This window comes from Helianthus annuus, chromosome 15 (assembly GCF_002127325.2).
Source record: "Helianthus annuus cultivar XRQ/B chromosome 15, HanXRQr2.0-SUNRISE, whole genome shotgun sequence".
Classification (NCBI taxonomy): Eukaryota; Viridiplantae; Streptophyta; class Magnoliopsida; order Asterales; family Asteraceae; genus Helianthus; species Helianthus annuus.
The window spans coordinates 45,349,425-45,377,034 of NC_035447.2; the positions used below are offsets into that span (position 1 = coordinate 45,349,425).

At 38.3% G+C, this 27,610-nt stretch overlaps 1 protein-coding gene across 4 annotated transcripts; it reads left to right on the plus strand.

Annotated features, from left to right (window-relative positions):
• The first annotated feature begins 9,895 nt into the window (after positions 1 to 9,895).
• On the plus strand, positions 9,896 to 20,374 carry LOC110911341 (DExH-box ATP-dependent RNA helicase DExH15 chloroplastic). 4 transcript variants are annotated; one of them, XM_035984542.1, is made up of 18 exons: positions 9,897 to 10,462; positions 11,278 to 11,453; positions 11,529 to 11,642; positions 11,740 to 11,848; positions 11,931 to 12,017; positions 12,392 to 12,658; positions 13,149 to 13,748; positions 13,831 to 14,109; positions 14,209 to 14,415; positions 14,867 to 15,226; positions 17,506 to 17,742; positions 17,853 to 18,073; positions 18,622 to 18,721; positions 18,843 to 18,989; positions 19,081 to 19,188; positions 19,288 to 19,415; positions 19,551 to 19,707; positions 20,165 to 20,374. In XM_035984542.1, the coding sequence occupies exons 1-15, from the start codon at positions 9,899 to 9,901 to the stop codon at positions 19,177 to 19,179; spliced, it is 3,567 nt and encodes a 1,188-aa protein (XP_035840435.1). In that variant the 5' UTR covers positions 9,897 to 9,898; the 3' UTR covers positions 19,180 to 19,188; positions 19,288 to 19,415; positions 19,551 to 19,707; positions 20,165 to 20,374. The 4 variants fall into 4 exon arrangements, with proteins under 4 accessions (XP_035840437.1, XP_035840435.1, XP_035840434.1 ...); XM_035984541.1 differs by lacking the exon at positions 19,288 to 19,415; XM_035984543.1 differs by lacking the exon at positions 19,288 to 19,415 and having other exon boundaries at positions 19,560 to 19,707; positions 20,165 to 20,365.
• The last annotated feature ends 7,236 nt before the right edge of the window (positions 20,375 to 27,610 follow it).

Here is a 27,610-nt window from a genome sequence, read left to right on the forward strand (position 1 = left end):
GTCAAAACTTAGGTTAAATTAGCTCGAATAAATGGAAGTGTCTTTTAAGTAAAAGGTGACCGCCCGGTCTCGCGCTTTGTTCACGGAGGACCTTGGAGGCGGTTCTTGTCAACAAATTTTAAAATGCTGGAGTGTTTTCGCGCTAATCAAAAGTTTAGCATGCATTTGTAACGAAAAAATGTAATAGAAAAACATGTCGTATGTTTTCATTAAGTCTGGACTGGGCGCGTAGGCCTTCATACATTAATTGCTAATGGCGTATAGCCGACATAGGAAAGTAAAAACGGGCGCAAGGCCGAAGTAAGTTACATATAACATTTGCGCAGTTGTTGCGCGTTCCATGTTCGTGGTAAGACGTGGCCATCTAGGGTGCGTAACTTATAGGCCCCTTTGCCCAGGACCTCGTGGATCAGATATGGGCCTTCCCATTTAGGTGCCAACTTCCCTGGGCGTTCTGCATTTGACGCTTCATTGTCGCGAAAGACGTATTCCCCTGGAGTGAAGGTACAAATGCGGACCCTTGTGTTGTAGTACCTTTCCAGCTGGGTCTTGTACTTAGCCTCTCTGATTCGCGCGATTTCGCGCCTTTCTTCCAACAAGTCTAAGTCAAGGCGTCTTTCCGCTTCATTGTCAATTGTGTTGACCGCTGTCATGCGTGGTGAGGGTAGGCCAATCTCCGCCGGGATAACTGCCTCTGATCCATAGACCAAGCTAAAAGGCGTCTCGCCGGTACTTGTTTTTGGCATGGTTCGGTGAGCCCATAAGATGCTCGGGAGCTCATCAACCCATCCTCGTCGCCTTGTCCCCAATCTGGCCTTTATTCCCTCGACAATGCATTTGTTCACGCTTTCCACTTGTCCGTTGCCTTGGGGGTGCGCAACAGATGTGAAAGTGTGTTCAATTTTCATCTCCTTCATCCACTTCTTGAGATCTTCCGATGCAAAGTTGGTGCCATTGTCAGTTACAATTTTGAGCGGGAGGCCAAATCTGCATATAATGTGCTCCCAGATGAACTTGCGCACAATCATAGCTGTGGTGGATGCAAGGGCTTTGGCCTCCACCCACTTTGTGAAGTAATCGACAGCCACTATGATGAATTTTACGGCGCCGGGAGCATCCGGGAAGGGTCCCACCATGTCAATTCCCCACTGCTGGAAGGGCCATGCAGTGGATACAGGGATAAGATCGTTCTTGGGGCGCAGTGTTTTTGGAGAATGCCTCTGACAAGAGTCACATTTGCGGATCTCCTTCAGTGCGTCGACATGCATACCAGGCCAGTAGTAACCGGCGCTCATGATCTTCGCGACAACCATCCGTGGTCCGGAGTGAATGCCGCAGATCCCCTCATGGATCTCCCTTATCAGGTAGTTCGCATCCTGGGGGTCCACACAGCGCAGTAGTGGCCCCAGGAAGGATTTTCGGTACAAAATACCGCCGTTCATTTCATAGTGTAGGGCTTTGTTTTGGATCTTCCTCGCTTCCGCTTTGTTTTCAGGGAGTACCCCTTCTTGCAAGTACTGGATTATCGGGGTCATCCATGAAGGTTGGCCGGTTTCGATCACGTTCACTTGTCGCAGCAGCACCGATGGATTCTTGAGTACCTCTATCCTTACATCTTTGGCAAGATGTTGAAAGGAAGTCGAGGCAAGCTTGCTCAAGGCATCAGCTGGCTTGTTTTCGGAGCGATTGATGTGTATAACCTTGTGAGATTTGAATTGTTGGAGCAATTCTTTCGCTTGTTCCAGATACAAAGCCATGACTTCTCCCTTCGCGTCGTATATGCCATTTACTTGACTGGCTATCAGGAGTGAGTCAACATGTGCGCGCAAGCTTTTGGCTCCCATTTTGATGGCGAGGCGTAAGCCTGCCAGAAATGCTTCGTACTCAGCCTCGTTGTTGGTGTTTTTGAAGTCCAACTTAATGGCGTAAGTAAACTCGTGATTCTCTGGGCTCACTAGGCGCAATCCTGCTCCCGCGCCATCTTCATTTGATGCCCCGTCGGTGTAAAGCATCCAAGTTTCATCTGTTGCATCTTTCTCGGGAGTCTCTATCAGCTCGCACTCCTTGATTTTATCGGCCGGCACTTCTGTGATGAAGTCGGCTAGGACCTGACCCTTAATGGCTGGTCGTGGCCTGTACAAGATGTTATGGCCTCCTAGTTCAATGGCCCATTTTGCCAACCTGCCTGATGTCTCAGGCTTTTGCAGTATAGTGCCGATGTGGAAGTTTGTAAGCACAGTTATCACATGGCCTGTGAAGTATCGGCGCAGCCTTCGAGAGGCGTGCAGAAGCGCAAGAACCAGCTTTTCCATTGTGGAGTATCTTGTTTCTGGGTCTGTGAGTACCCTGCTGACATAATAGATCGGAGTTTGCACTCCGTTTCTGTCGACCAACAATACTGACCCTACTGCCTTATCCGAGGAGGACAAGTACAGTACGAGGGGCTCTTTTTCAAACGGTGCCGTCAGGGTAGGGAGTTCAATTAGACACGCTTTCATCTGTTGAAAAGCTGTTTCTGCTTCCGGTGTCCACTTGAACTCCTGTTTCTTCACGCAGTTGCGCAACGTACTGATGAAGGGATACGACTTTGCGGCGTGGTTGGAGAGAAAACGATTAAGCGCGGCCAGCCGGCCGGCCAGTCGTTGCATTTCCTTGATGTTTCGCGGTGAGGGCATTCGCTCAATGGCTTGTACTTTCTCCGGGTTCACCTTGAAACCGCCGTTTGTAACAATGAAGCCTAGAAATTTCCCTTCTTCCATACCAAACGAGCATTTGGCGGGATTTAGCTTCATATTAACGCTGCGCAATGAGTTAAACGTCTTCTCGATGTCTTTCAACATTTGGTCCTCCTCGGGACTCTTAACCACTAGATCATCGATGTAAACCTCAATATGCTTTCCGATGTCTCCTGCAAAGGTCTTATCCATCAGGCGTTGGTATGTTGCGCCTGCATTCTTTAAACCAAACGGCATCTTTGTGTAGCAGAAGATTCCAAGATCAGTCCTGAAGGCTGTCTTGTCTTCATCTTCGAGTTTCATCTGCACTTGATGGTACCCTTTGTAGCAATCCAAAAAGCATTTCCATCTGTAAGGTGCGAGGGAGTCAATTTTTTTGTCGATCTCGGGCAAGGAATAGCAATCCTTTGGGCACGCCTTGTTGAGATCGGTGTAGTCTACGCACATGCGCCATCCGCCATTTGACTTTTCAACCATCACTGGGTTCGCAACCCAGCTTTGATATCTTACCTCTCGCAAGATCCCAGCCTTGAGCAGCTCACATACTTGCTCATTCATTGCTTTTGTCTTATCTGCTCCTAGGCTGCGCCTTCTTTGGACCTTCGGTTCTACAGAGGGGTACGTGTTTAAGCAATGCTCGGTTATGTTGCGCGGGACACCGGTCATGTCTGCCGGGGTCCAGGCAAATATATCCATGTTTCAAAACAGCAGTTGCTTTAGACGTGTTCTGATGTCTGACGAAATGGCGTGGCCAATTGTCACAGTCTGCTCTGGGTATTTGCGGTTTAGGACCCATTTTTCTGGCTCGGTCGTGGAGACCTTCGCCGCTTTCGTGGGGCGCATTTCGTCGGTTGACATCACTTCCTTCTTCGCATAGATGATTGCCACTCCTGTTTTGGTTGGGAACCCTATTGCAGAATGGGGCGTTGAGGTTACCATGTTTAACTCGCCCTGGGTTTCCCTCCCAATTAGCACATCATGCCTTGATTTTACCGGCATCACCATGAAATTCACATTTGTCGTTCTTGAATGTTTCCCGTCAGAAAACGTGACGGGGAAACTGATCTGGCCGAGTGGAAAAACCATCTCGTTGCAAAATCCAGACAAAGGATAATCGACCGGCTCGAGTCTCGCTTTATCCTCCTCATCCAACTGATTGAAACACTGTTCGTAAATGATGTCGGCTGTACTTCCCGGGTCGATGAATATGTAGTCAGTTTCATAATGCCCGATTATACCGGTAATGACGACGGGACGTGTGGCGCGAGGTCCGCCGCGCACTACCGGAAATATAACCTGCTGCTCTTGCCAAGAAGGTTCATAGGGGCGTTTGCCTTTCTCTTTCGCGCTATACCTGGGTCCGTTGACCATGTGAGTCTCTAGTCGTCGGACCTTTTTGTGGTTCCCTTCGTCGTGGCGCTGGAGTTGACGGGTTTCCTTGCGTACATTCTTCACCAAATGGCTTAGCTTGCCGCTTTTGAGCGCTCTCTCAATCTCCTGGCGCAAACTATAACAGTCATCGGTCAAATGCCCTGAATCTTTGTGAAAATCGCAGTACAAGTTGGGGTCTTGCCCTTTCTTGTTTGTCATAGGCCTGGGAGCCTTGAAATCATGGTTCTCCGTCATCAACACCTCTTTTGGTGTTTTTGTGAGCGGAGTCCAGTGTTTGTCACGATTGTCGTCTCTGACCGCCTTCTTGTAACCAATTCGGTCAATCGTTTCTCGCGCATCTTCTCTGTAGCGCGGCCTGTCGTTGCGGCCTCTTGGTCTCTCAGACTTCCAGTCATTACTCTTGTATTTGTTACGCTTGTTGTTGTTGTCGCGCGTATTTCCTCTTGAGAATCGATCTTCAGAGTAGTAGCCCTTTCCACCAGCAAGGGACTCCTCAGTTTGCGCGACGATTTTTGCGGCTTCCATTAGTTTATCCCACTCCTTTGGCATTCCATCTTTGCCTGTGATGGTTCTAATGAGACTATCGCAGCGTATGGCCTTCTTGAAGTGACAGCGCATGAGTTGCTCACTGACGCCGCCTATTTCCAGACATTCTTTGTTAAAACGCGTGATGAAGTCCTTCAGACCTTCACCATCTCTTCGCCAAATATTTTCTACTTCGGCTGTGTCGCGTTGGTAGCGACGTTGTTGGCTAAAGTAGCTCAAGAATTGCGTCTTGAAATCTGTCCATGATTTAATATTCCCAGGCGGAAGGCTGTCAAACCAGGCGCGAGCCGCCCCGGTAAGAGTTTGAATGAACAGGTGGCACCACATGGGCATGTTCCAACCTCCCATGCAGCCCACACTCGTGAATGTTCTGACGTGATCGTCTGGATCAGTCAATCCATTGAATTTCCCGACAGTCGGGGGTAGCTTCTCTCGTGAAAGCGGCGCGAGTGCAATTTTCGGGATAAACTTGGAGTGCTCCGCAGCTTCCGCTGGTCGGTATGCCAGGCGGAAATCTCTTTCAGCTTCTTCTGTGTAGCCAATGTGTTGTCTTGGCTTGTAGTACTCATGGTTTTTTGGTAAACGATTAAAGACTGACGATTCCTCGTCACCTTCCCATGTGGGATCATACGGGTCCGTTTCTTCCCATTCGTTGTTCATGTTGCGCGGCGTGAGCCGGCTGTGAACAGGGCCTCGTTGAAGGTTCGACGGATAGTCGTAGTAACTATCCGTTTCCCCTCTTGTATCGCGCGTGTCTTGTACGCTTAAACGTCTTGTAGGGGGAGGCTTGTTGATTCTGCCTTGTAGATTGGCTGGCGGGGGCATTTGGCGCACCCCCTGACTCTGAGGGGTGACCAAGGACGGTTCTGCCGTCAAAACTGCTTGCTGAGCGATCAGCGATTGGTATGCTGCATTGATGGTGGCGATGTTCTTGGCATACCACGAGGCTGGGGTTTCGCCTTCTGGTAAGCCTAGTAATGCAGATACATTTTGAGCTGGCGCTGTGTTCGAAGGTCCTTCTCCGTTGTTCCCTAGGGTGACCACTTGGGTGATGCGGGTGATGCTCCCGCGCGGACCCCCAGTATTGGTGATTTCAACTTCGCCGATTTCTTCGATTTGTTGGGCTTGGAAGTTTTGGATTCCTTCACCCAACGCCGTGTTAGAGTTGGTTCCGAAACCGAACTCCGGAATGGTTCCTTGACCAGCCATAGTCGAAGGATGAAAAAGATGTCAAAGGCTCAAATAAAAGAAGATGAGGGTGGTTATAGAAAAAATGGGTGGGCGCCAATGAAGAGATACTGATCTAATTAGGGAGCTAATTAAGATTGGTTTATGTTCCTTTCATAATGGTTAATCTTCTTATGGATATTTGAGCTCCGACTTGATAATCGATCCTGCAAAACAGAACACCGTTACTCGTTAAGAGGGGAATGTGGGGGTTTCCCTCTTAACCAGGCTCCGGCGTGAGAATAAGCGACTGCTTTGAGAGTAATTAAGTGCTAAGAGTGAGAGTAGAGGGAACAGAATGTTTAACCTGTGGAATGAGGTCTCTATTTATAGCCGGAGAGGTGTAAGGGGTTATGGGCTGATGGGCCTTGGGCCGGAAGCGGACAACAAAACGGATATGCTCTTTGTCTCACTGGCGTCGACCGCTTAGTGGCTTCTAGACGCTCCTCGGTGCTGGCGCACCTTGATTGGAGCCACGTGTCATTGTTGTCGGCCTTGTTGTCCTTCTGTCATCAGCAGACAAGTGGAGATCGTGGGACAGTTGTCTCCGTCCTCTGATTGGTGCCACGTAGACGTCCTTGTGTACTTCTTGTCAGGCGATCGTGGCGCACGATTGACCAGAGCCTGCTGGACGCTCATTGGCTCCTTTTACTGCCACTTGTACCTTGTGTACCACTGTAGGTAGCCATGCGCTTCCCTACTGTGTGGTTCTTGTTGGACAGCAACTAACCCGCGCGGGGTTAGTATGCTTATTTGTTCCATTGTTTCATGCTAAGTGCTGATATCTGAGCCTCTTGAGGGCCGTGCCTCGCGCGGGGTAGATCAGAACGTGAACTGTGGCGCGCGAGGATCTTATTAATAAGTTTACTAAAATAAGGAGTATGGTCTCACGCGCAACCTGAGAGGAGGTTTGCGCGACTTTTTGGGACCATACCCCTTCACTTACCTAACGAGATTTCTTGTTCGTGTTCATTCATTAAGGAAACGAACATGTTCATGAACTCTACCAAATGCTAATGAACTCTAACACTTACCATATGCTAATGAACTCTAACAAATGTTCATGAACATAAATGAACACAAACGACATTTATGAACATAATATTTATTTTAGAATAAAATCTGCATTTTCATCACAAACATTACGAAGAATCCATAAAATAAATAAACACTTAACATAATTATCCGAACACAGTTGGCGTGATTACCAAAAACATGATAAACACAAAATTAAGAGTTTGTCAAGCTTTAACACAAACGAAAATTGAAATAGTGAAATGAGGGATGTTGTGAGAGTCATATAAGATAACTAGGGTTTCAAAATTTTAAAAACTAGAAATAATAAAACAAAATACAACATATAAAAACCTTTAATCGAACTAACACAAATAAATATTAACGAGCAAACATAAATGAACTCGTTACCGAACGCTCACGAACATAAATGAACACATTACCGAACGTTCACGAACATAAATGAACGAACACAACCTCTGTTCATGTTCGTTCGTTTAACTTAACAAACGAAATCTTGTTCGTGTTCGTTCATTTACTAAACGAACGAACATAAACGAACTTCCCGCCAAACGGTTCACGAACTGTTCGCTGAACGTTCGGTTCATTTACATGAATGTGTTTCCTGAAAGTTGTTGTAGGGAGTGCTTTTGTGAAAAATGCAGTTCAATTGGACATATCTCATCTTAACCTGATTGTCTTTTAACAAGGTCCTGCGTATTTGCAAAGAATCTTGGTGATATATGTTTTGTTTAGTCAATTTTTGAATATCTTCTTTCATTTGCGAGACACAAGAGGTAGTATATTCTATCTTCCTCATGATGTTTTGGAGGGTGTGGCTCTACCGCATTGATAAGGTGTTTGGGCAAACTCGTTAGTCTACAAGGTAGTGGAGAACATCTAAGAGACCACGTTATAGTGGATGTTGAAACAATCCAAGGTGCAAGTTTTGTCCTTTGTTAGCTGGTGTAGTTTAGATGTCTTGTAAAGTTTTTTTCGTATGGGTTTCTTGTGGTGGTTGGTATCTTTGCTTTGTTTTGGTTTGGTTGTTAAAAAAGACAATAACTTATATTATCCAATACTATACATCTTTATAGGATAAGATGATAATTTTTATTTAATTCTAAGATACTTTAAGACGTTTTACAAAAGCTTTTATACATTTGGTATAAATACTTTATGCATTTTTGTTCTGTGTGTAATTTACATTTTTGTTCTGTGTGTTTTGACCTGTCACTACATTCAAGTCACTATATCTAGTTTTTGTTTGGATAAAGGACATCACCTGACAAACTGTATAAAACCCAATGAAAAAAATACACCTTCAAAGGGGCATTCCCTCGTATCATCCCCAATACATGCTTTGGAGACCAGAAAATAAGAAACCATACAACCCCGTACAAAAGAACCTAAATTTACCTTGTGTCGTACACACATAAGCACCTAACCAAAAGCGTTTACAAAAATTACAGTCTTTCTAAGTAGCGGAAGGCGATCTATCTAGGCATTTTTCCCATATGCACCGTAACCAATAAGTACACATTGGATCCCAACCCAAAACGAAAAGGCCCATGGAGATCCCGTCGCATGTTTTGAAACTGCTTGTAGTAACTCATTGCTAAGAAGGTAGTGAAATCTTGGAACCACCTCATATGCACCCAACCCAAAGACACCAAGCCCATGTGAAGCCAGTTGGTACCAATATATCAAAGGGACTTGCGTTGATAATACCCTTTTAGATTGTCGGTGCACCCATGACCATAATGCGGTCAATAATGCAGCATCAGACTGGCCCGAAAATGGTTGTTTTAAGGAGTAGCCAATTAAACTGAACCGTACCTGCTTCAATGGCCATCTGATTAGCTCAGACATGCAGAATTTTGACCCGGCCCAAACTCGTCCAAACATGGGCTTTCTGTAGCGAAATAAACTAGAACCTGGGCTGATCCGGCAGCGAAGTAAACCCAAACTTGGACTTGAAGACTATATCTAGTTTGATGATGACGACACATGAACAATAGAAAATACGTGAATAACATAATCAGTAACTAACAAATCGTTTCATTAGTTGTTAAGTCAATTTTGATGATTTGCTAGTTTTTTTAGATAGAATATATAGATCGCGTTCTCTAAAAAAATCTTAGTAAAAACTTGTCCGCATGACCCGGACCAGTGATAACAATGTTTAGGGATGAGCACAGTACCCGTTCGGTACCGAACCGGTACCGAAAAACGGAAAGAGTGGGTACTGGTATGGTACCATTACCGAATACACCGGTTCGGTACCGGTACTTACCGGTGTTTTACCCGTAAATACCGGTACTGATACTAAAAAATGAAAAAAATTGGTATCAGTACCGAATATATCCGATACGGTTTGGTACGGTACCGGTACCCGATACCAAATACTCATCCCTGATAATGATAATGTTACAAGTAACTATCTAATAAGAAAGAAATTATATAAATATTGTTGACGAAAGACGATGAATAATATTTTTTTTTTTGTAATAATATATAGGTTTTTGTTTTTCTTTTATTTTATATATTATAATAACATATTTTTTATTTTCCCTCCTTTTCTAAAACCATATATTTCATATACCATTTTTTACTAATTATTTTTTAGAAAATATTAATTTTCGATTAATTTGATATTCTTTAATAATTTACATTTATAACTTTTTTCTAAAAACTTAATTATGTAGTTGTGCTTGATTTTTTCCCGACATTCTGTTATAAGTTTTGTTAAAAACGAAGTTGTATTCTAAATAAAGTATTTATTGTGTATCATAAAACAGTACAATAATAAACTAAACCGGTTTGACTTTCTAAATAACATGCTTTATTTTTAAACTACGTTTCTTTTATATTATCATTTGCTTTGTTTCGCTACAAGGCGCGACATAAAAAAACTAGTGATTATTATGTTAAAAAAGAATATTCCAACGACGTCGTATGAATGACCAGTAGCTCCAACCCAAATGTTATTGTTGTACACAACCGTACGCCACAACCTCATCCATCCCGCCATGAACAACATACTCTCATCTCCTTCTTCATCTTCTTCAATCTCCCCCCTTCAAAACCCTAATTTTCAAATCTCTCTCCACCATTATTACTTCAACCTCAAATCTCACTCTCCAAACATCCTCCCTTTCACTTTCCACAGATCCTTTCAACCTCTCCACCACTGCAATTTTCACTTCAATGTTCGGTGCAGTTACAAGCTACCGAGATCGAATCTGCCAGTAGGCGAGTCTCCGGTGGTTTCGGATACGGAAGAAGATGACGAAGAAGACGATGAGGAAGCAGCGGCAGAGTACGAAGTGGATGCGGAGTTTAGTGAGGCGATTGAGGCGGATAGTGACGATGAGGTTGAGGCTGAGAGTGATGAGAATGTTGTTGTTGTAGAACAATCTAGGTTTGAGGAGTTTAAGTGGCAGAGGATTGAGAGGATTCGGAATGATGTGAGAGAGTATGGTGATGGAATTTTGGATGTTGATGAGCTTTCTTCGGTTTATAACTTCAGGATTGATAAGTTTCAGGTTGATTTTGTTCTTGCACACTTTGAAATTTCATATTCAGTGTATGATAATTGATGTTTATGTTTGCATAAGTTTTGGTGATTGGAACCCTAGGAATAGGTTTTGTTGTAAACTGCTGTTACTGATTTCATATGTGGTTTTTTAAACAGTTAGAATTAGAATAGATTTGCCAAATATAGTTGCAGAATTGGTTATCCTAACACTATCTTATGAGCGTTCAGTTGGAAGTTTGTTTAAGTTTGTGTTCGTTAAATAAATGAACGGACATGAATGCAGAATTCCATTCGAGTAAATGAACGAAAATGAACAGAGGTCGTGTTCGTTCAATTGTTTTCATGAACGTTCGGATATATGTTTGTTTATCTTCATTAATGTTTGTTCGGTCATGTTTGTTTGTTTAAGCTCAAAGTTCTATTATTAGAGGTTTTTTTTTATATATATATTTTTTATTTTTTAACTTTTAGTTTATTACCCTAACAATTAAACTTCTTATATTTTTATTTTTTTTAATTATTAGTTTATTGAAACTAAAAGTTCTTATAAAATTTAATTTCTATTACATGAGATTAAGAATGTTCATTTTTATTATTTTTTATGATATCTATATCTTCATTTGTGTCTGTTTATGAAATTAACAAATGAACACGAACAAAATCATTTACTTAACAAACGGACACAAAATTTCGTTCGATTATTGTTTGTCCAATAAAAGCTTAACGAACGAACATGGACGACGCCTCATCCGGTTCGTGTTGGTTCGTTTACATCCCTAATGATGTCTGAAGCTTGCTAATGTTAACTTTGACTTTTTGCAGCGGTTAGCAATTCAAGCTTTTCTGAGAGGTTCTTCAGTTGTAGTTTCGGCACCCACAAGTGCGGGTAAAACTCTGATTGCTGAAGCTGCAGCTGTTGCTACAGTAGCTAGAGGGAAAAGATTGTTCTATACTACTCCTCTCAAGGCACTATCTAATCAGAAATTCCGCGAGTTTTGGTATCTAGCATCCATACATCTAAACAAAAACTATATTAGAAATTTAGATAACACATTTGGTTCTTGGTTTTACAGTGATGCATTTGGTGAAGACAATGTTGGTCTTCTCACTGGAGATTCTGCCATTAACAGGGACGCACCGGTTCTAATTATGACCACTGAGATCCTTCGGAACATGTTATATCAGAGGTGTGTACTGTGTAAGTTCTTCGTATTTCTATTTCCTCGAAATAAGCGCTTGCCCAGGTATGCAAACTACACACATTACCTATCGTTTTAAATGCAGTGTCGGAATTATGTCATCGGAAAGTGGACTTTTCAACGTTGATGTGATTGTTCTGGATGAAGTACACTATCTTAGTGACATATCGCGGGGTACAGTCTGGGAAGAGATAGTGCGTTTTCTCACTGCCCTAAGTTTGTTAAATCTTTGAACCGTTGGTGTAGTCTAACTTTGTGTAAGTACGCATTTTATAGGTTATATATTGTCCAAAAGAAGTTCAGCTTATATGCTTGTCAGCTACAGTAGCAAATCCAGATGAGTTATCTGGTTGGATTAATCAGGTATATTTCTCTAGAGTAAAGTACACGAATGGTCCATGTGGCTTTGTAACGCATTTAGTCCCCAACTTTTGTCAAAAGTACACGGATGGTCCCTGAGGTTTGAACTTTGTAACGCATTTAGTCCCCAACGTTTAGTGACTAAATGCGTTACAAAGGGCATACCATAGGGACCATCCATCTACTTTTGGAAAAAGTTGGGGACTAAATGCGTTACAAAGTTCAAACCGCACCATCCATATACTTTAAAAAAGCTAGCACTAAATCCAAAATTTTGGTTAACCAAGGGACCATCCGTGTACTTTACTCATTTCTCTATTTACAATAACATCCCACATTTTGAAATCATGTTTAATTTTTGGGTTTGTGTGTTCTAGATTCATGGAAAAACCGAGCTAGTAACATCAACAAAACGTCCGGTTCCTTTAAATTGGCACTTTTCTACCAAATCAGCTTTGCTTCCCCTTCTCAATGAAACGGGAACCGGCATGAATAGGAAGTTATCAACCAATTATCTGCAACTTAATTCCTTGGGAGGCACGTCATACGAGGAAGAACGGCCGAGAAGGAGGAACTCAAGAAAGTATGAAAACGATGTATCACCTTCTTCAAAGAATGACAAAAGCAACATTCGGCGTTCACAGGTACAAACTATTTGAAATTTTACTATTGAGTAAAATGCCATTTTCGTCCTAGAGGTTTGGCCAGTTTTGCGACTTTCATCCAAAGGTTTATTTTTTCGCAACTAGATCCATAAGATTTGAAATATTGCCATTTTCATCCGGCTTGTTAACTCCATTCATTTTTCTCCGTCAAGTCAGGGGTATTTTCTTCTTTTTTGTTAACTTAAAGGGCAATTTGGTCTTTTCACTTCATGTACATTATGCTAAATGCTTGTTGATTGCCCTTTAAGTTAACAAAAAAAGACAGAAATACCCCTGACTTAACGAAAAAAAGGAATGGAGTTAACAAGCCGGATGAAAATGACAATATTTTAAACCTTTTGGATCCAGATGCGGAAAAAACAAACCTTTGGACGAAAGTCGCAAAACTGGCCGAACTCAGGGATGAAAATGGCATTTTAATCTTTACTATTTAACCAACATAATCTTCAACAACTTTGTAATTTTTTAGGTTCCGCAAGTTATAGATACATTATGTCACCTTAAAACAAGGGATATGCTGCCTGCAGTGTGGTTTATCTTTAGCCGAAAAGGGTGTGATGTGGCAGTTCAGTATCTCGAAGACTGCAAGCTTTTAGACGAGTGCGAAATGAGCGAAGTTGATCTGGCCTTAAAACGGTTCAGACTCAAGTATCCAGACGCCGTTAGGGAATCAGCCGTGAAAGGGATACTTAGAGGCGTTGCAGCTCACCATGCCGGCTGTTTACCTCTTTGGAAGTCTTTTATAGAAGAATTGTTTCAGAAAGGACTTGTTAAAGTCGTTTTCGCTACCGAAACACTTGCGGCTGGGATCAACATGCCTGCACGGACGGCTGTGATTTCATCACTCAGCAAGAGGAGTGAAAGTGGGCGGATCCAGTTAACCACCAACGAGCTGCTTCAAATGGCGGGCCGGGCTGGGCGAAGAGGCATAGATAAAACGGGCCATGCGGTTGTTGTTCAGACTCCGTATGAAGGAGCTGAAGAATGTTGTAAACTTCTTTTAGCTGGGTTACAACCGCTTGTTTCGCAGTTTACTGCTTCGTATGGAATGGTTCTCAATCTTCTTGCGGTAATATGCCAAACTATCGTTACTTTTTGGCGGCAATTAACTAATTTCAATTCGTTTACTAATCAAGAGTTCTGGTAGGCAGGGTGCAAAAGTTACTCAGATACCGAATGAAGGAGATGGTACGGTTGTTTCTAGAACAGGACGAACCCTAGAGGAAGCAAGAAAGTTAGTTGAGCAGAGTTTCGGAAATTACGTTGGGAGTAACGTTATGCTTGCTGCTCAAGATGAACTTAATAAGATACAAGACGAGATTCGGATTTTGACTTCTGAAATTAGTGATGAAGCTATTGACAGGAAGAGCAAGAGTATTTTATCGAAATCAGCATACAAAGAAATGGCAGATTTGCAGGAAGAGCTCAGAGTAAGTATTGTGATATTATCATCATCGAAAAGATATTGACAAATGACAAGATCTGTTCGTTTTATTAGTTATCGTAAACAATTGTATTTCTACTTGTAGGCAGAAAAACGTGTTCGAACAGAGCTGCGTAGAAGAATGGAAATGGAAAGAATGTCTTCTTTGAGACCGTTGCTGCAAACATTGGATAACGGACATTTACCTTTTTTGTGTTTGCATTATCATGATAATGCTGGGACTAAACATTTGGTCCCTGTTGTTTATTTAGGCGATGTTGATTCTATGCATGGTTCAAAACTTAAAAATATGGTACGTCATACGTGTCCTTGCATTGTTTGTGTTTTTTAAGAGTAAAGTACACGGATGGTTCTTGTGGTTTATCAAAATTTTGAATTTGGTCACTAGCTTTTGAAAAGTACACAGATGGTCCCCTGCGGTTTGCACTTTGTAAAGGTTTCAGCATTTAGTCCCTAGCTTACAAATCTAAAGGTTTCAGCATGTCCAAGTTAGGGATTAAATGCGTTACAAAGTAAAAACCACAGGGACCATCCATGTGACTTTTGCCAAAGTTGGGGACTAAATGCGTTACAAAGTGCAAACCACAGGGACCATCCATGTACTTTTGAAAAGCTAGGGACCAAATCCAAAATTTTGATAAACCACAGGACCATCTGTGTAGTTTACTCTGTGTTTTTTAATGTGTTAAAAAACTTGTTACTAAAAGTAATTTATTAAAATCACATTGCTTTGCTACATACAGGTTGTTGAGAACGATTCTTTTGCTATAAAAATAATATCTGTAGATGGTGTTGACCTTGAAAGTCAACTTACTACAAGGCCATCTTATTATGTGGCTCTTGGTTCCGATAACACATGGTATCTTTTCACGGAGAGGTGTATTAAGACGGTGTATAGAGCGGGTTTCCCCAATACTGCTTTGAATAACGGTGATGCTTTACCTCGGGAAATCATGGCCGCCCATCTTGAAAAGATGGAGATGCAGTGGCAGAAGCTTAGTCACACCGAACTTGGAGCTATTTGGTGTATGGAAGGGTCGTTAGAGACATGGTCATGGAGTTTAAATGTGCCGGTTTTAAGCAGTCTTTCTGAGGATAACGAGGTAATGAATAATAATCACTGTTTTTTGTTTTCATTTATATGTTTTGAAGATTATGATATTTACAAAACTACTTCTAGCCAATATATCATGATGGAAGATATCGTTAAGTGTCTAAGGAGGTGTTTGGATGTGTGATTTGAAAGTGATTTGTGATTATGATAAAATAAAGAATAGAGACATCAGTTCTGTTGTAGCTGACTAACTGGCATGAAACTGATTATTTGACCTCTAGATAATGAGAAATATGTCTGTAAACGAACCGAGGCTTTAACTTTAACCGAACAAGAACATATAATCGAACAACTTTTTGTGTTCAAGTTAGTTCATCAAGAAAATGGGCATGTTTGTGTTCGTTCGTTTGAACTAAACAAACAGTTCATGAGTGTAAATGGACATAAACAAACAAACTTAAACGAATATAATTTAAGAAGCATCAACGAACACAAATTAACATAATTGAACATAAATGACCAAAATAAACGACGACAAACGAACCTAAACTAGTTTTTATATGTAAATTAGTGATTAACTACGATAAGTTCCATTGTAAAGCTTATTTTTATTACTAGAAAGCCTAATTACTAATTATTTATAGAGTGAATTGCAAGAATTGTCCTTTATCTTTATGCCCCTTTACAGGCGGTGTCCTTTATGTTTAAAATTGAAGAGTTTTGTCCTTTATGTTTAAAAATCAAGCACGTTTTACCCTTTGGGCCTAACCCAGTTTGTTTTCTCAGTTAAATGTGACCACATGCAGGTCACATGAGGGTAGTTGTGTCATTTAATGTACCCTGAGCATTTCCCCCAAATTTAAAGAACCCCAAACTCTAATTCCTCTCATTTCCCCAAATTGATTATCATCAAGAACTGCCAAACATTGCGAGGTAGACCCACCACCCCCCGTCTTCACCGTAGCAGCAGACACAAACCGGCCAGCTTCTTGATCCCAATACACAGATGACGATCGCGTACCCTCGTTGCCAGCCATGTTTCTCCTAGGAACCTGTGATAACCTAACCGGTGGCGGTGCTGGTGCGGGTGCAGGTACAGGAACCGGCACGGGTGCGGGCTCGTTAGACCAAGGAGACTGGTTCCCGGATGACTGGTATATCGGGTTAAAATGATCCTGCACGGGAACTGGGCTACTCAAATTACTAACGACACTATGAGCACAAGTTTCGGTATCATCACGGCTAGCTCGACTAGGCAGATACGAGCTTTTCGAGTCATGAAACCGGTGGTGGGTACTGTTCGGGCTGCTTTTTATGCTCACATTGTTGCTGGATAAATGATCGGGGTCGTATTGATTGGGTTTAGACCCTACAGGACGAAGAACAGAAGAGGAGGTTCGAGACTTAGCTCCTGCTTTCATGGCTTCAGTTGAATCCAGTTTCACAAGCTTCCAAGCACTGATTCGAACCGGACAGTTAGGTGGCCGTTTACCCTTGTCGGGTGGCTGCACTGCATCTGGATCAACCGTTGATGGAAGCCGTCCAGGCTCCAGATGAGCTATGATTTCATCCTGATTTTTTAAAACAACGGATTAATAAGAAAGGTTGTGAACAATCCTCAATTTGGGGAAAGATTTCAACTTACGATGTTTGGTAGTTCTTGATGATAATCGATTTTGGGGGAAATATGAAGAATTAGGGTTTGGGGTTCTTTAAATTGGGGGGAAATGCTCAGGGGTACGTTAAATGACACAACTACCCTCATGTGACCTGCATGTGGTCACATTTAACTGAGAAAACAAACTGGGTTAGGCCCAAAGGGTAAAACGTGCTTGAGGTTGAAATATAAAGGACAAAACTCGTCATTTTTTAAACATAAAGGACACCGCCTGTAAAGGAGCATAAAGATAAAGGACAATTCTTGCAATTCACTCTTATTTATATTTGTATAAGTAGTTATAAAGCCACTTTTTTGTTTATATTTATATAAATATAACTACTTTTGTATATATATTAAAATTTAAATAAACGAACAAAACATGTGTTTATGTTTGTTCGTTTAACTAAATGAACAAAAAAATTTATTCATGTTCGTTCGTTTATTAAATAAACGAACTTCCTGCAGAACAAGTTCATGAACATTCGGTTCGTTTTACAGGCCTTGAGAAGCAGCATACAGGCATCTGAAAAAACTGATTATCGCAACTGCCACATCTTAACACTCCCTAAGAATCATTTGGACCATTATGTTTGACTAATAATTCTTATTTGAGACTGGATTAAAGTTTTTGTCTGTATATGAATATTCTACTTCGTTTTGTTGGTTAGGTTGTGCAATATTCGCAAGCATACTACGATGCAGTAGAATCTTACAAGAATCAGAGAAACAAAGTTTCTCAATTGAAGAAAAAAATAGCTAAAACAGAAGGCTTTAAAGAATATAAAAAAATAGTGGATGTGGCTAGGTTCACCGAGGAAAAGATCCAACGGCTTAAAGCTAGATCAAATCGTTTAATGACTCGTTTAGAGCAGATTGAACCATCTGGCTGGAAGGAGTTTACGCAGGTAATCTGAAAATAACAATTTCCTACCGTAGTTTTTAACTTTTTATGATGATAACAATTTCCTAAAAGTAGTTTTTAACTTTTTATGATGACGGTAACTACTTCTGACAGGTGAGCAATGTGATACATGAGATAAGGGCTTTAGATATTAATACCCATGTGATATTTCCTCTTGGTGAAACCGCTGCTGCTCTTCGAGGCGAAAACGAGCTATGGATTGCAATGGTTCTTAGAAATAAAATTTTGTTTAATCTTAAACCGCCACAGTTAGCTGCTGTGTGTGGAAGCATTGTTTCTGAAGGAATCAAGGTGAGACCTTCCAAAAATAACAGGTACATTATATTTAATCTATACTTATATTAGTCGTTTAATTGATTTTGAGTAAATTACAAAAATTGTCCTTTATGTTTATACGAAATTTCAAAAATTGTCCTTTTCCTTTAAAACTAACGGGATTTGTACTTTATGTTTTCAAATCGTGCACATTACGTCCTTTAGTCTTGACCTAGTTAATTTTATCCGTAAGAGAGAGAGAGAGAGAGAGAGAGAGAGAGAGAGAGAGAGAGAGAGAGAGAGAAAGAGAGGTGTGGTGTGGTGTGGTGATTGGATTTATGCATTAGGATGAGAAAAGACAGTATTACCCTCACATGAGGTCAACATGATCTGACTTAACGAAAAAAATTAACTGGGTTAGGGCCAAAGGACTTAACGTGCAAGATTTGGAAACATGAAGTATGAATCCCATCAATTTTAAAGGCAAAGGACAATCTTTGAAATTTGGTATAAACATAAAGGACAATATTTGAAATATACTCATTGATTTTTAATTGTCAACAACTTCTCTAAGTTGCAGTGAGTTCATATACTTTGCTCCTTGCAGTTATATTTATGAACCTTCTAGCACCGTTTTAGAAGTAATCAACTTTCTAGACGACCAGAGAAGATCGCTCTTACAACTTCAAGAAAAGCATGATGTAAAGGTTAGTCCGTAACGGGCCAAAACAGGTGCTTTGTATATAACCAATTTGTATGCTAGATATGATTATATAAACCTATATTATTACAAAAAAAAAAAAAAATTTTTTATGCATTCGAATACAGATACCTTGCTGTTTAGATAGCCAGTTTTCTGGTATGGTAGAAGCATGGGCATCTGGTCTGACCTGGAGGGAAATGATGATGGATTGTGCAATGGATGAAGGAGATTTAGCTCGCTTGCTACGTAGAACGATCGATGTGTTGGCACAGGTACATTTTTACAGTTCCAGAGAATGACATTATGCATCAGGCTCAGCTTGTCTTTTTTTCTTAATAAACATTTTTTTCTTATAAAATTTAGATTCCCAAATTGCCTGATATTGACCCTCAATTACAAAGAAACGCAATAGCTGCATCTGGTGTGATGGATCGTCCACCAATAAGTGAACTTGCAGGATGACATTTGTAGGTCAGTCAATGTATATATGCATTTACGACATTTTTTAGTTTATTCTTGAAATTAGTAGTTTGTATATTTAGGCCTTTGCCTTTCACCCTTTGCTCGCAGGCTGACCAACTTCTATTCAACTCATTTTGTGCCATTAAGTCACAATGTCTGTGAAATGACCCTTTACCCTTGAAAGATGAAATTACCCTCAGTGACATGTCACAGTTTTATGGGGTAAAATTAGAAGGGTAAAACCTTTCTAATAATGCTAATCATATACAATCTCTTTACAAATGATAATGTGATATATGTGATCGATTTCATGGTGGTTATTGTTTAATCATGTGTTAATATAATTGTCATGTTTAACATTCAAATGTTAGGTGCAACAGTAGTTCTGCTACCAGAATCTGGGACTCATGCTATAATTACAGTTTATATTGTGTATTTGATTATTACCACCGGGAACGGGTGATTAGTGGATGCTCTATCGTTGACAAAACAAATACTTCAATATCATATCTGCTGAAATCCTCACTGGTAAGCATTAATGTACAGATCTATTACACACATGTGCGCATGAACACACACATATGTGTGTGTGTGTGTGTGTATATATGTAGAGAGAGAGAGAGAGAGAGTCACAGTCATGCATGCTAGGGTTTTGACAGAAATTCTGGGCCAAACAGCTAACTATGCTTTTGAAACACGCATGCCAAAGCAGCCCGTCTGAACTGGCTTTTTTTTTTTGCAAAATCTTGAGCTTGTAAATTTTTTAGGTGATTCATAATTATTATACATAAGTACACGTTCCGAAAATGAAAAACAAATTACATATCTGGTTCCAAGTTCCTGATCATATAAATCTCAAACCAGCCAAATCAACCGATTTGCTTCGGTTTGGGTAGTAACGATTTGTGAACACCCTCATCTTTTACCGGCTAGTTAATAACTCGTTCCTGTATAATTTATGATGCAAATTCTCTGTTGGCTGCAGAAGAATGAACCCACTTCTAAGAGGAGCACTAGGCATAAAAATGGAAGGTGATTCAGTGCTTGTAGCATTAAGTGTATGCTATATTTGAACTTAATTGGCAGTTATACTCCATTGTCTCATTAATCAAATTGTATATTCGAGTAACTGAAATAACTGAACTGTTTGAAACCAATCAGCTATGGAAATCCAAATTTAAAAACATTAGTATTATGTTTTTTATTTTTATTTTTATTTTTTTATTTTTTTTTTGTCCCATAGTAAGAACCGCACTGGCACATATAAATTTCACATTTTTGGTCTTATTGATATTTGTTGAAGTCTTTATAACCAGTTGCATCTTGAAGGGGTCAAGCCAACAATGTCCCATCATTATTCAGTCAAGCTTTCTATAAAATGAATGGTCAACTCTATGTATACGTTAAATGTATATATTATTTTAATACAAAGTTATAAAAGATATTTTTTTTTTGTCAATTTTAGGATAAGTACAAACATAAGAAAGAGTTTAACTATTTACCGAATTACTGTACTTAGGGTGAGGGGAGTGGAGTTGGGATGGTTTGGTTTGGGGCGGGATGCCATGAGTCCATGATTCAAGAGGGTGAGACGGGCTGAGGTGGAAGGGGAGAGATGGTGACGCGGGCCTCTGGGAGGTGGTGGTGCTTTAGGGGAGAAATAGAGAAGGGGAAAGAGAAGAAGAGAGTCAGGTGGAAAATTGAAAATGAAACGAACTAAAAAGTATATAGTTTTGTTTCTTTATCGTTTTCAAGAGAATATAAATTTTATTTTAGTTACAAGTTTATATAAAGAGTTGCTATACGAATTAAAAAAATGTATTTCAAGCTTATGTCAAATTGGCTGTGGGATATAGGTTGTTATTAGCTAAAACCTAATATGATTTTATAACATTAGTTGTCTTTAACCTAAAAAGCAATAATTTAGGTACTTACAAAGAAAAAGAATCCATGTTCTTATTATTCCATATCTAAATTACCAACTACTTTATGCATATAGAACTTGTACATATAGCTTTGGGAGTTTTTCAAAAAAAAAAAAATAGAATTTTCCTTTTTAATCCTAATGTTTTAATCTTTGATAATTTACCCTAAAGTTTTAATCTTTGATAATTTAATCTTAAAGTTTTAATCTTTGTTTCCTTTTTAACCCTAAATTTTTAATCTTTGACAATTTAAGTTTAAAGTTTCACTTCTAATTCAAAAGTTTCTATTTTTTGCGATTTAACCACTATGATTTTTTTACTTATGTGTTGTAATCTTGGCTTTGGGGGTTTCTCAAAGAAAAAATGATTATGATATAGTTGTTGTAACCTTGGCTTTGGTTTTTTTTTTTTTTTAAAATTGATTTTTGTACTTTTCACCCAAAAGTATTTTATAAATTACTTTTAATCCAAAACTATTTGTTTTTTTACTTTTAACACAAAATTTTTTACCTTTTGCAATCTATCCTCACAACTTTTTTAACTTTCAACTTTGGTCCTTTATAGTTTCATTTTCAGCAAATTTTTCGCTTTATACTTCGTTCTAAATTTTATGACTTAACACATCGCAACGTGCGTCTTTGGTTTAACGTTTTTACGTTTCGTTTTAAATTCTGCGAGTTAACATGACGCAACGTGCGTGTGTGGGTGAACGTTTTTACATCGTCTATTTTTCCCCGTTTGACAGTTTCAACATAACGTGCGCGTCCTAAATTGACTTAGTTATAACTTAAGAATCCCCGCCGCATTGCGGCGGGTCGTAATTCTAGTTTTTATAAAAATAAAACAGAATAATGAGAAGTGATTCTTTTATTAGAAAAATAAATTAAACATACGAAAAGTGTATATAATCATGACCATCTATTTTAGTGAAATTGAACTAAAAAAAGAGTCGGATGAGTTTGTTTAAAGGTATTCTAGTTAAAGATAATAGTTTATCTCTCCTCTAATTATCCGTTGTTTTAAGCGTTAATAACTCTTTCATATGACATTATTTTTTTTATAAAAATTGTATCAAAAAACAAATGTTTTTTTAATCTTTAAAACAAGTATACTATTACTATATTTTCGGGAAAAAATTTCGAAAACCCAAATGCATAAAATGCAATGGACAAAAAAAAATAATAATAATAATTTTTTTTTCTAAAACGCAATTGACAAAAAACACAAAGAAAATATTTTTTTTCTAAAATACAATGGACAAAAAAAACACAAATGAAATGTTTTGTTTATAAAATGCAATGGCTGAAAAACAAAAAGAAATGTTTTTTTTTTTCTCAAACGCAATGGACTAAAACAAAAAGAAATGTCTTTTTTTTTCTAAAACGCAATGGACTAAAAACGCAAAAATATATTGTTTCTAAAACGCAATGGACAAAAAACAAAGAAATATGTTGTTTCTAAAACGCAATTGACTAAATATAAAGAAATGTTTTTTTTTCCTAAAACGTAATGGACTAAAAACACAAAAAAAATGTTTTGTTTCTAAAACGCAATGGACAAAAAACATAAAGAAATATGTTATTTCTAAAACGCAATGAACTAAAAACACAAATAATATGTTGTTTCTAAAACGCAATGGACTAAAACACAAAAAAAAAAATTTCATTCCTTTGTAAAACACAATGACTTAATTCAAAAACCCATATCGTAAAAACGCAATTAAAAATTTTCTTACACAGATCGAAGCCGATTTCTTCAACGATTGACAAAATTTGAATGCTAGAAACACTTATCAGTGATCGAATCGAGTGATTCGGTTTAAAATCACGGGAAAAAATGAGAAATTGTCTGAAATTAAATTGGGTTTTCTTAAAAAAAAGTTGAAAAACATGGTGATTGGGTTTTTAATCATTGATTGATGACGAAGATCGCACTATGATGTAGTGATTATTGAGATAGAAAATGAAGAAAATGTTGAAGATGGTGGGTTTTGAAGTTGAGGGTTAGGATATAATAGGAAGTTTATTTGGCTAAGAAGGCTAGGAAGTAATCTTGACCATCCATTTATTTAATCAAGGGCTAATATTAAATGAGGGAAATTGAAGGAAAGAAAAGAGGCGTGTGAGTTTGTTTAGGGGCATTTTAGTCAATCCAAGGCAATAGTTTCTCTCTCCTCCAATTCCCCCCATTTTTAAACGTTAATAACTCTTTCATACGACATTATTTTTTTTTATAAAAATTGCACAAAAAAAAACGAGCGTTTTTTTTATCTTTAAAACGAGTATACTATTGCTATATTTTCAAATTTTTTTTTCTAAAACCCAGTTGCGTAAAACGCAATGGAAAAAACCCAGTTGCGTAAAATGCAATGGAAAAAACCCAGTTGCGTAAAACACAATGGAAAAAAAAAACCTAAAAAATACATTTTTCTAAAACGCAATGCACAAAAAACACAAAGAAAATGTCTTATTTGTAAAACGCAATGGCCAGAAAACACAAAGAAATGTCTTATTTCTAAAACGCAATAGCCTATAAACACAAAAGAAAATGTACTTTCTAAAACGCAATGGACTGAAAACACATAAAAATGTGTTTTACCTAAAATGCAATGCACCAAAAACACAAAGAAATGTCTTATTTCTAAAACGCAATTGCCAGAAAACACTTAAAATGTCTGTTTTCTAAAACGCAGTGGACTGAAAACACATAAAAATTTGTTTTACCTAAAACGCAATGCACAAAAAATACAAATAAATGTCTTATTTATAAAACGCAATGACCAAAAAACACTTAAAAATGTCTCATTTCTAAAACGCAATGGCCTAAAAAAACAAAAGAAAGTGTTCTCTCTAAAACGCAATGGACTGAAAACACCTAAAAATGTGTTTTACCTAAAACGCAATGACTAAAAACACTTCAAAAATGTGTTTTCCTAAAACGCAATGGCCAGAAAACACATAAAAATGTCTTATTCTAAAACGCAATGGCCTAAAAACACAAAAGAAAGTGTTATCTCTCTAAAACGCATTGAAACAGGACAATATTTTTGTCTGTGAATTGTCTGAACCAGGGAGTAGGAGATCAAAAGGCTGTATACGAATGCAGTTTTCCAGAGGCAATTTACAGAAAATTAAATTTTCTGATGCATTTTTATTAAAGGAATTTAATCGACCCCAGCCAGGGGCTCTGCCCCTTGGACCCCGCCAGGGGCTGCCGCCCCTTGTACCCTGCTACCAGGGGCGCTGCCCCCGGACCCTCGCCAAGATCGTAAAACGCTATGACTAAATCAAAAACCTAGATCGTAAAAATGAAATCAAAGAATTTCTTAAATGAATCGAAGCCGATTTCTTCAACGATTGACGAAATTTGAATGATTGAAACACTTATCAGCGATCTAATCAAACGGATCGAGTGATTATCATCAAAATCACTGGAAAAAACAAGATTTTGTATGAAATTAAACTAGGTTTTCTTCAAAAAAAAAAACTGAAGAACACGTTGATCGGGTGTTTGAATCATTGATTGGTGACGAAAATCGCACTATAATGTAGTGATTATTGAGATAGAAAGTGAAGAAATGTTTGAAGATGATGAGTTTTAAAAATGGTGGGTTTTGAAGTTACTGGGGAGAACAAGGAAGAAGAAAGGATTAGATTGACTAAAATACCATTCCTTTTTATTTTAAATTTTGTCACATGTGCTAATCCTATTATTTCCTATTCTTTCTAGCTAAAATAAACTTACTATTTGATTCTTACCCTTGTGAAATGAAAGAAAAAAAGGAGAATATTGGATAAGATTTACTAAAATATTTTTCTCCTTTATTTTTCAATTTTACCACATATTATAACTATATTCTTTTTTACCCAAACTACACTTCCTATTTTATCATATTCCACAAAATTATATCATGAAATGCATGCAAAACATTAAAGACATGATAAAAACACAAGTAAATGAAATGCATGCAAAACATTAAATTAAAGACATGATAAAAACACAAGTAAATGTGTTCGTTTTTCAACTTTCGATCCAGTGATTCCTATTTTTTTAAGCCCTCGTTACACGTATACTTGACTGGCCAATGGGTGGAGTAATAAACTCTTCGACAAGTATCGGGTCTGGATTGTTCCTATCATTTTAAATTGGAGTCCAAACTAGCATCACTTTACAATCTCAGTCCACAATAAATTTTCTAATAACAATTAAGTCCATCCATAGTTCAAGTTGACTTTTTTTGGTATAAATAATTGTATTAGAATATGTTTATTTATAGAGAGTTAAATGTCATTTTAGTCCCTGTGGTTTTGGTAATTTTGCCAGTTTAATCCAAAGGTTTGAAACGTTGCTATTTTAATTCAAATAGTTTCAAATGTTGCCATTTTAATCCACTGGGTTAACTCCGTCCATTTTTTCTGTTAACTAGAAGGACATTTCAGTCATTTTATATGTAATTCTATTAACCAGAAGGGCAATTCGACCATATAAAATGATCGGATTACCCTCCTAGCTAACAGAAAAAATGGAATGAGTTAACCCAGTGGACTAAAATGGCAACGCTTGAAACTATTTGGACTAAAATGACAAGGTTTCAAACTTTTGAACTAAACTGGCAAAATAACCCAAACCACAGGGACTAAAGTGACATTTAACTCTTATTTATATGTTCACATGTTAGGCTAGAAACTTGTGTATTAATTGGAAAAGCATAAACTTATCTTTAACAATTAGATTTTTTTTACAAGCATAATCACTAAAAAACTATCCCAACCTCACTCATGTCTATCAAGGCCGTCCTTGAGAATTCGAGAGCCCAGACCAAGTAAAAAAAATAGGTCTCTAAAATCGTTCAATGATCCCAAATTAATGTTAATTAATCTTAATCTAAATGGTAAAAAAATATATTTAATGTTAACTTAATAGGCGGTAAAAAAGAAGGTTATTTAATGATAATTCAAATGCTAGCAAAAAGAGGGTTGAATTGCCACAAAGTAATTTCAAATGTAGGACCTCCCATATAGAAGTGTATAACCAGCTCTACTAGCTTGTTATTTACGCATGTAAACGAATTGAACGTTCATGAACTTATTCGGCGGGAGGTTTGTTTATTTAATAAATGAACGAACACGAACAAAAAAAATTGTTTGTTTAATTAAACGAACGAACATGAACACACCTTGTGTTCGTTCATTTATGTTCGTTCATTTATATTTGTGAATGTTCGTTTACGTTCGTTTATGTTCATTTAAATTTTAGTAAATACATAAAACATTTATTTTTATATAAATATTAGGTTTTCTACCTACTTATATAAATATAACTAATTAGTAATTAACTTTTCTAGTAATAAAAAATGAAATTTCAAAATTTTTCTTAGATCGTAACTGATCACTTACTTAATATTTATATAAAAAATACTTAAATTTAGTATCTGTGAACCCTAATTTAGATGTGTTTTCAGATGAACTATAATATATTAGACTTGTCTGTTTGTGTTCACTAATGTTAAATTGTGTTTGTTTATATTTGTTCAATTACGTTCATATGTGTTCATTTATGTTTGTTTATGTTTATTCAAATATACTTAGGTAATTTTTTTTTTTGTTTATGTTCGTTTGTGTTCATTAGACTTTAAACGAACGAACACGCCCGTTTTCTTAATGAACGAACACGAACAAGAAAAATGTGTTCGATTATATGGTCGAGTTCGTGTTCAGTTAAAGTTAAATGAACGAACACGAACATGTCTATGATCGTGTTCATTCGGTTCATTTACAGGCCTATTGCTATTGATACTTAAACCGTTAATAATCATTATAACCCTTTAACTTACGTACATATATAAATAAAAAATTAAAAACTTTCGGCCCCAATAAAGTGGGCTTAGGGTGGTCACCCACTTTGTCCCTTTCATGGATCGGCCCCGATGTTAACTGTTCCCTCTTAGACCATGTGAAGTGGGGCAATATGATAATGCCACTCCCTTGGGCATGAAACGATATGTGGCATCCTAGTCAGCATGGAGGCATTACGGGAGGTGAAGTTCAAAAGTGGTGTAATGGTATAATGCCCCATAATGCCCCTACAATGATTAGTTAATTATTTATTTTTAATTCTTTTCTTTTTTTTAGGAAAATACATCAAATAATATTACATTAATATATAAAAAAACACACAAATGATACTATTCGTCTTAATTTTCATCTTCACTTTTGCCATACTCGTCTTCGTCTACATGTTGGCCTTTGTCATCATTTTCACTTGCGCCTTCGTCATCATCTGGAAAATGACACCTAAAAACTTTTGGATTTGGGTATGCCGGCGCTTCGTCCAAGTAATCTTTCATCAAACGATCATCCGCCGCAAGTCGATCTCGTTCCGTATATTCTCTTGGAAAACTTGGGCGTGGAGGGCGACTAACGTGTTTTATATATCTCGCCGCGAGCTGACACGCTCTCGTAACCGCCTCTTGCTCAATCTCCTCGTTGGCCGTGTCACCGTCATCG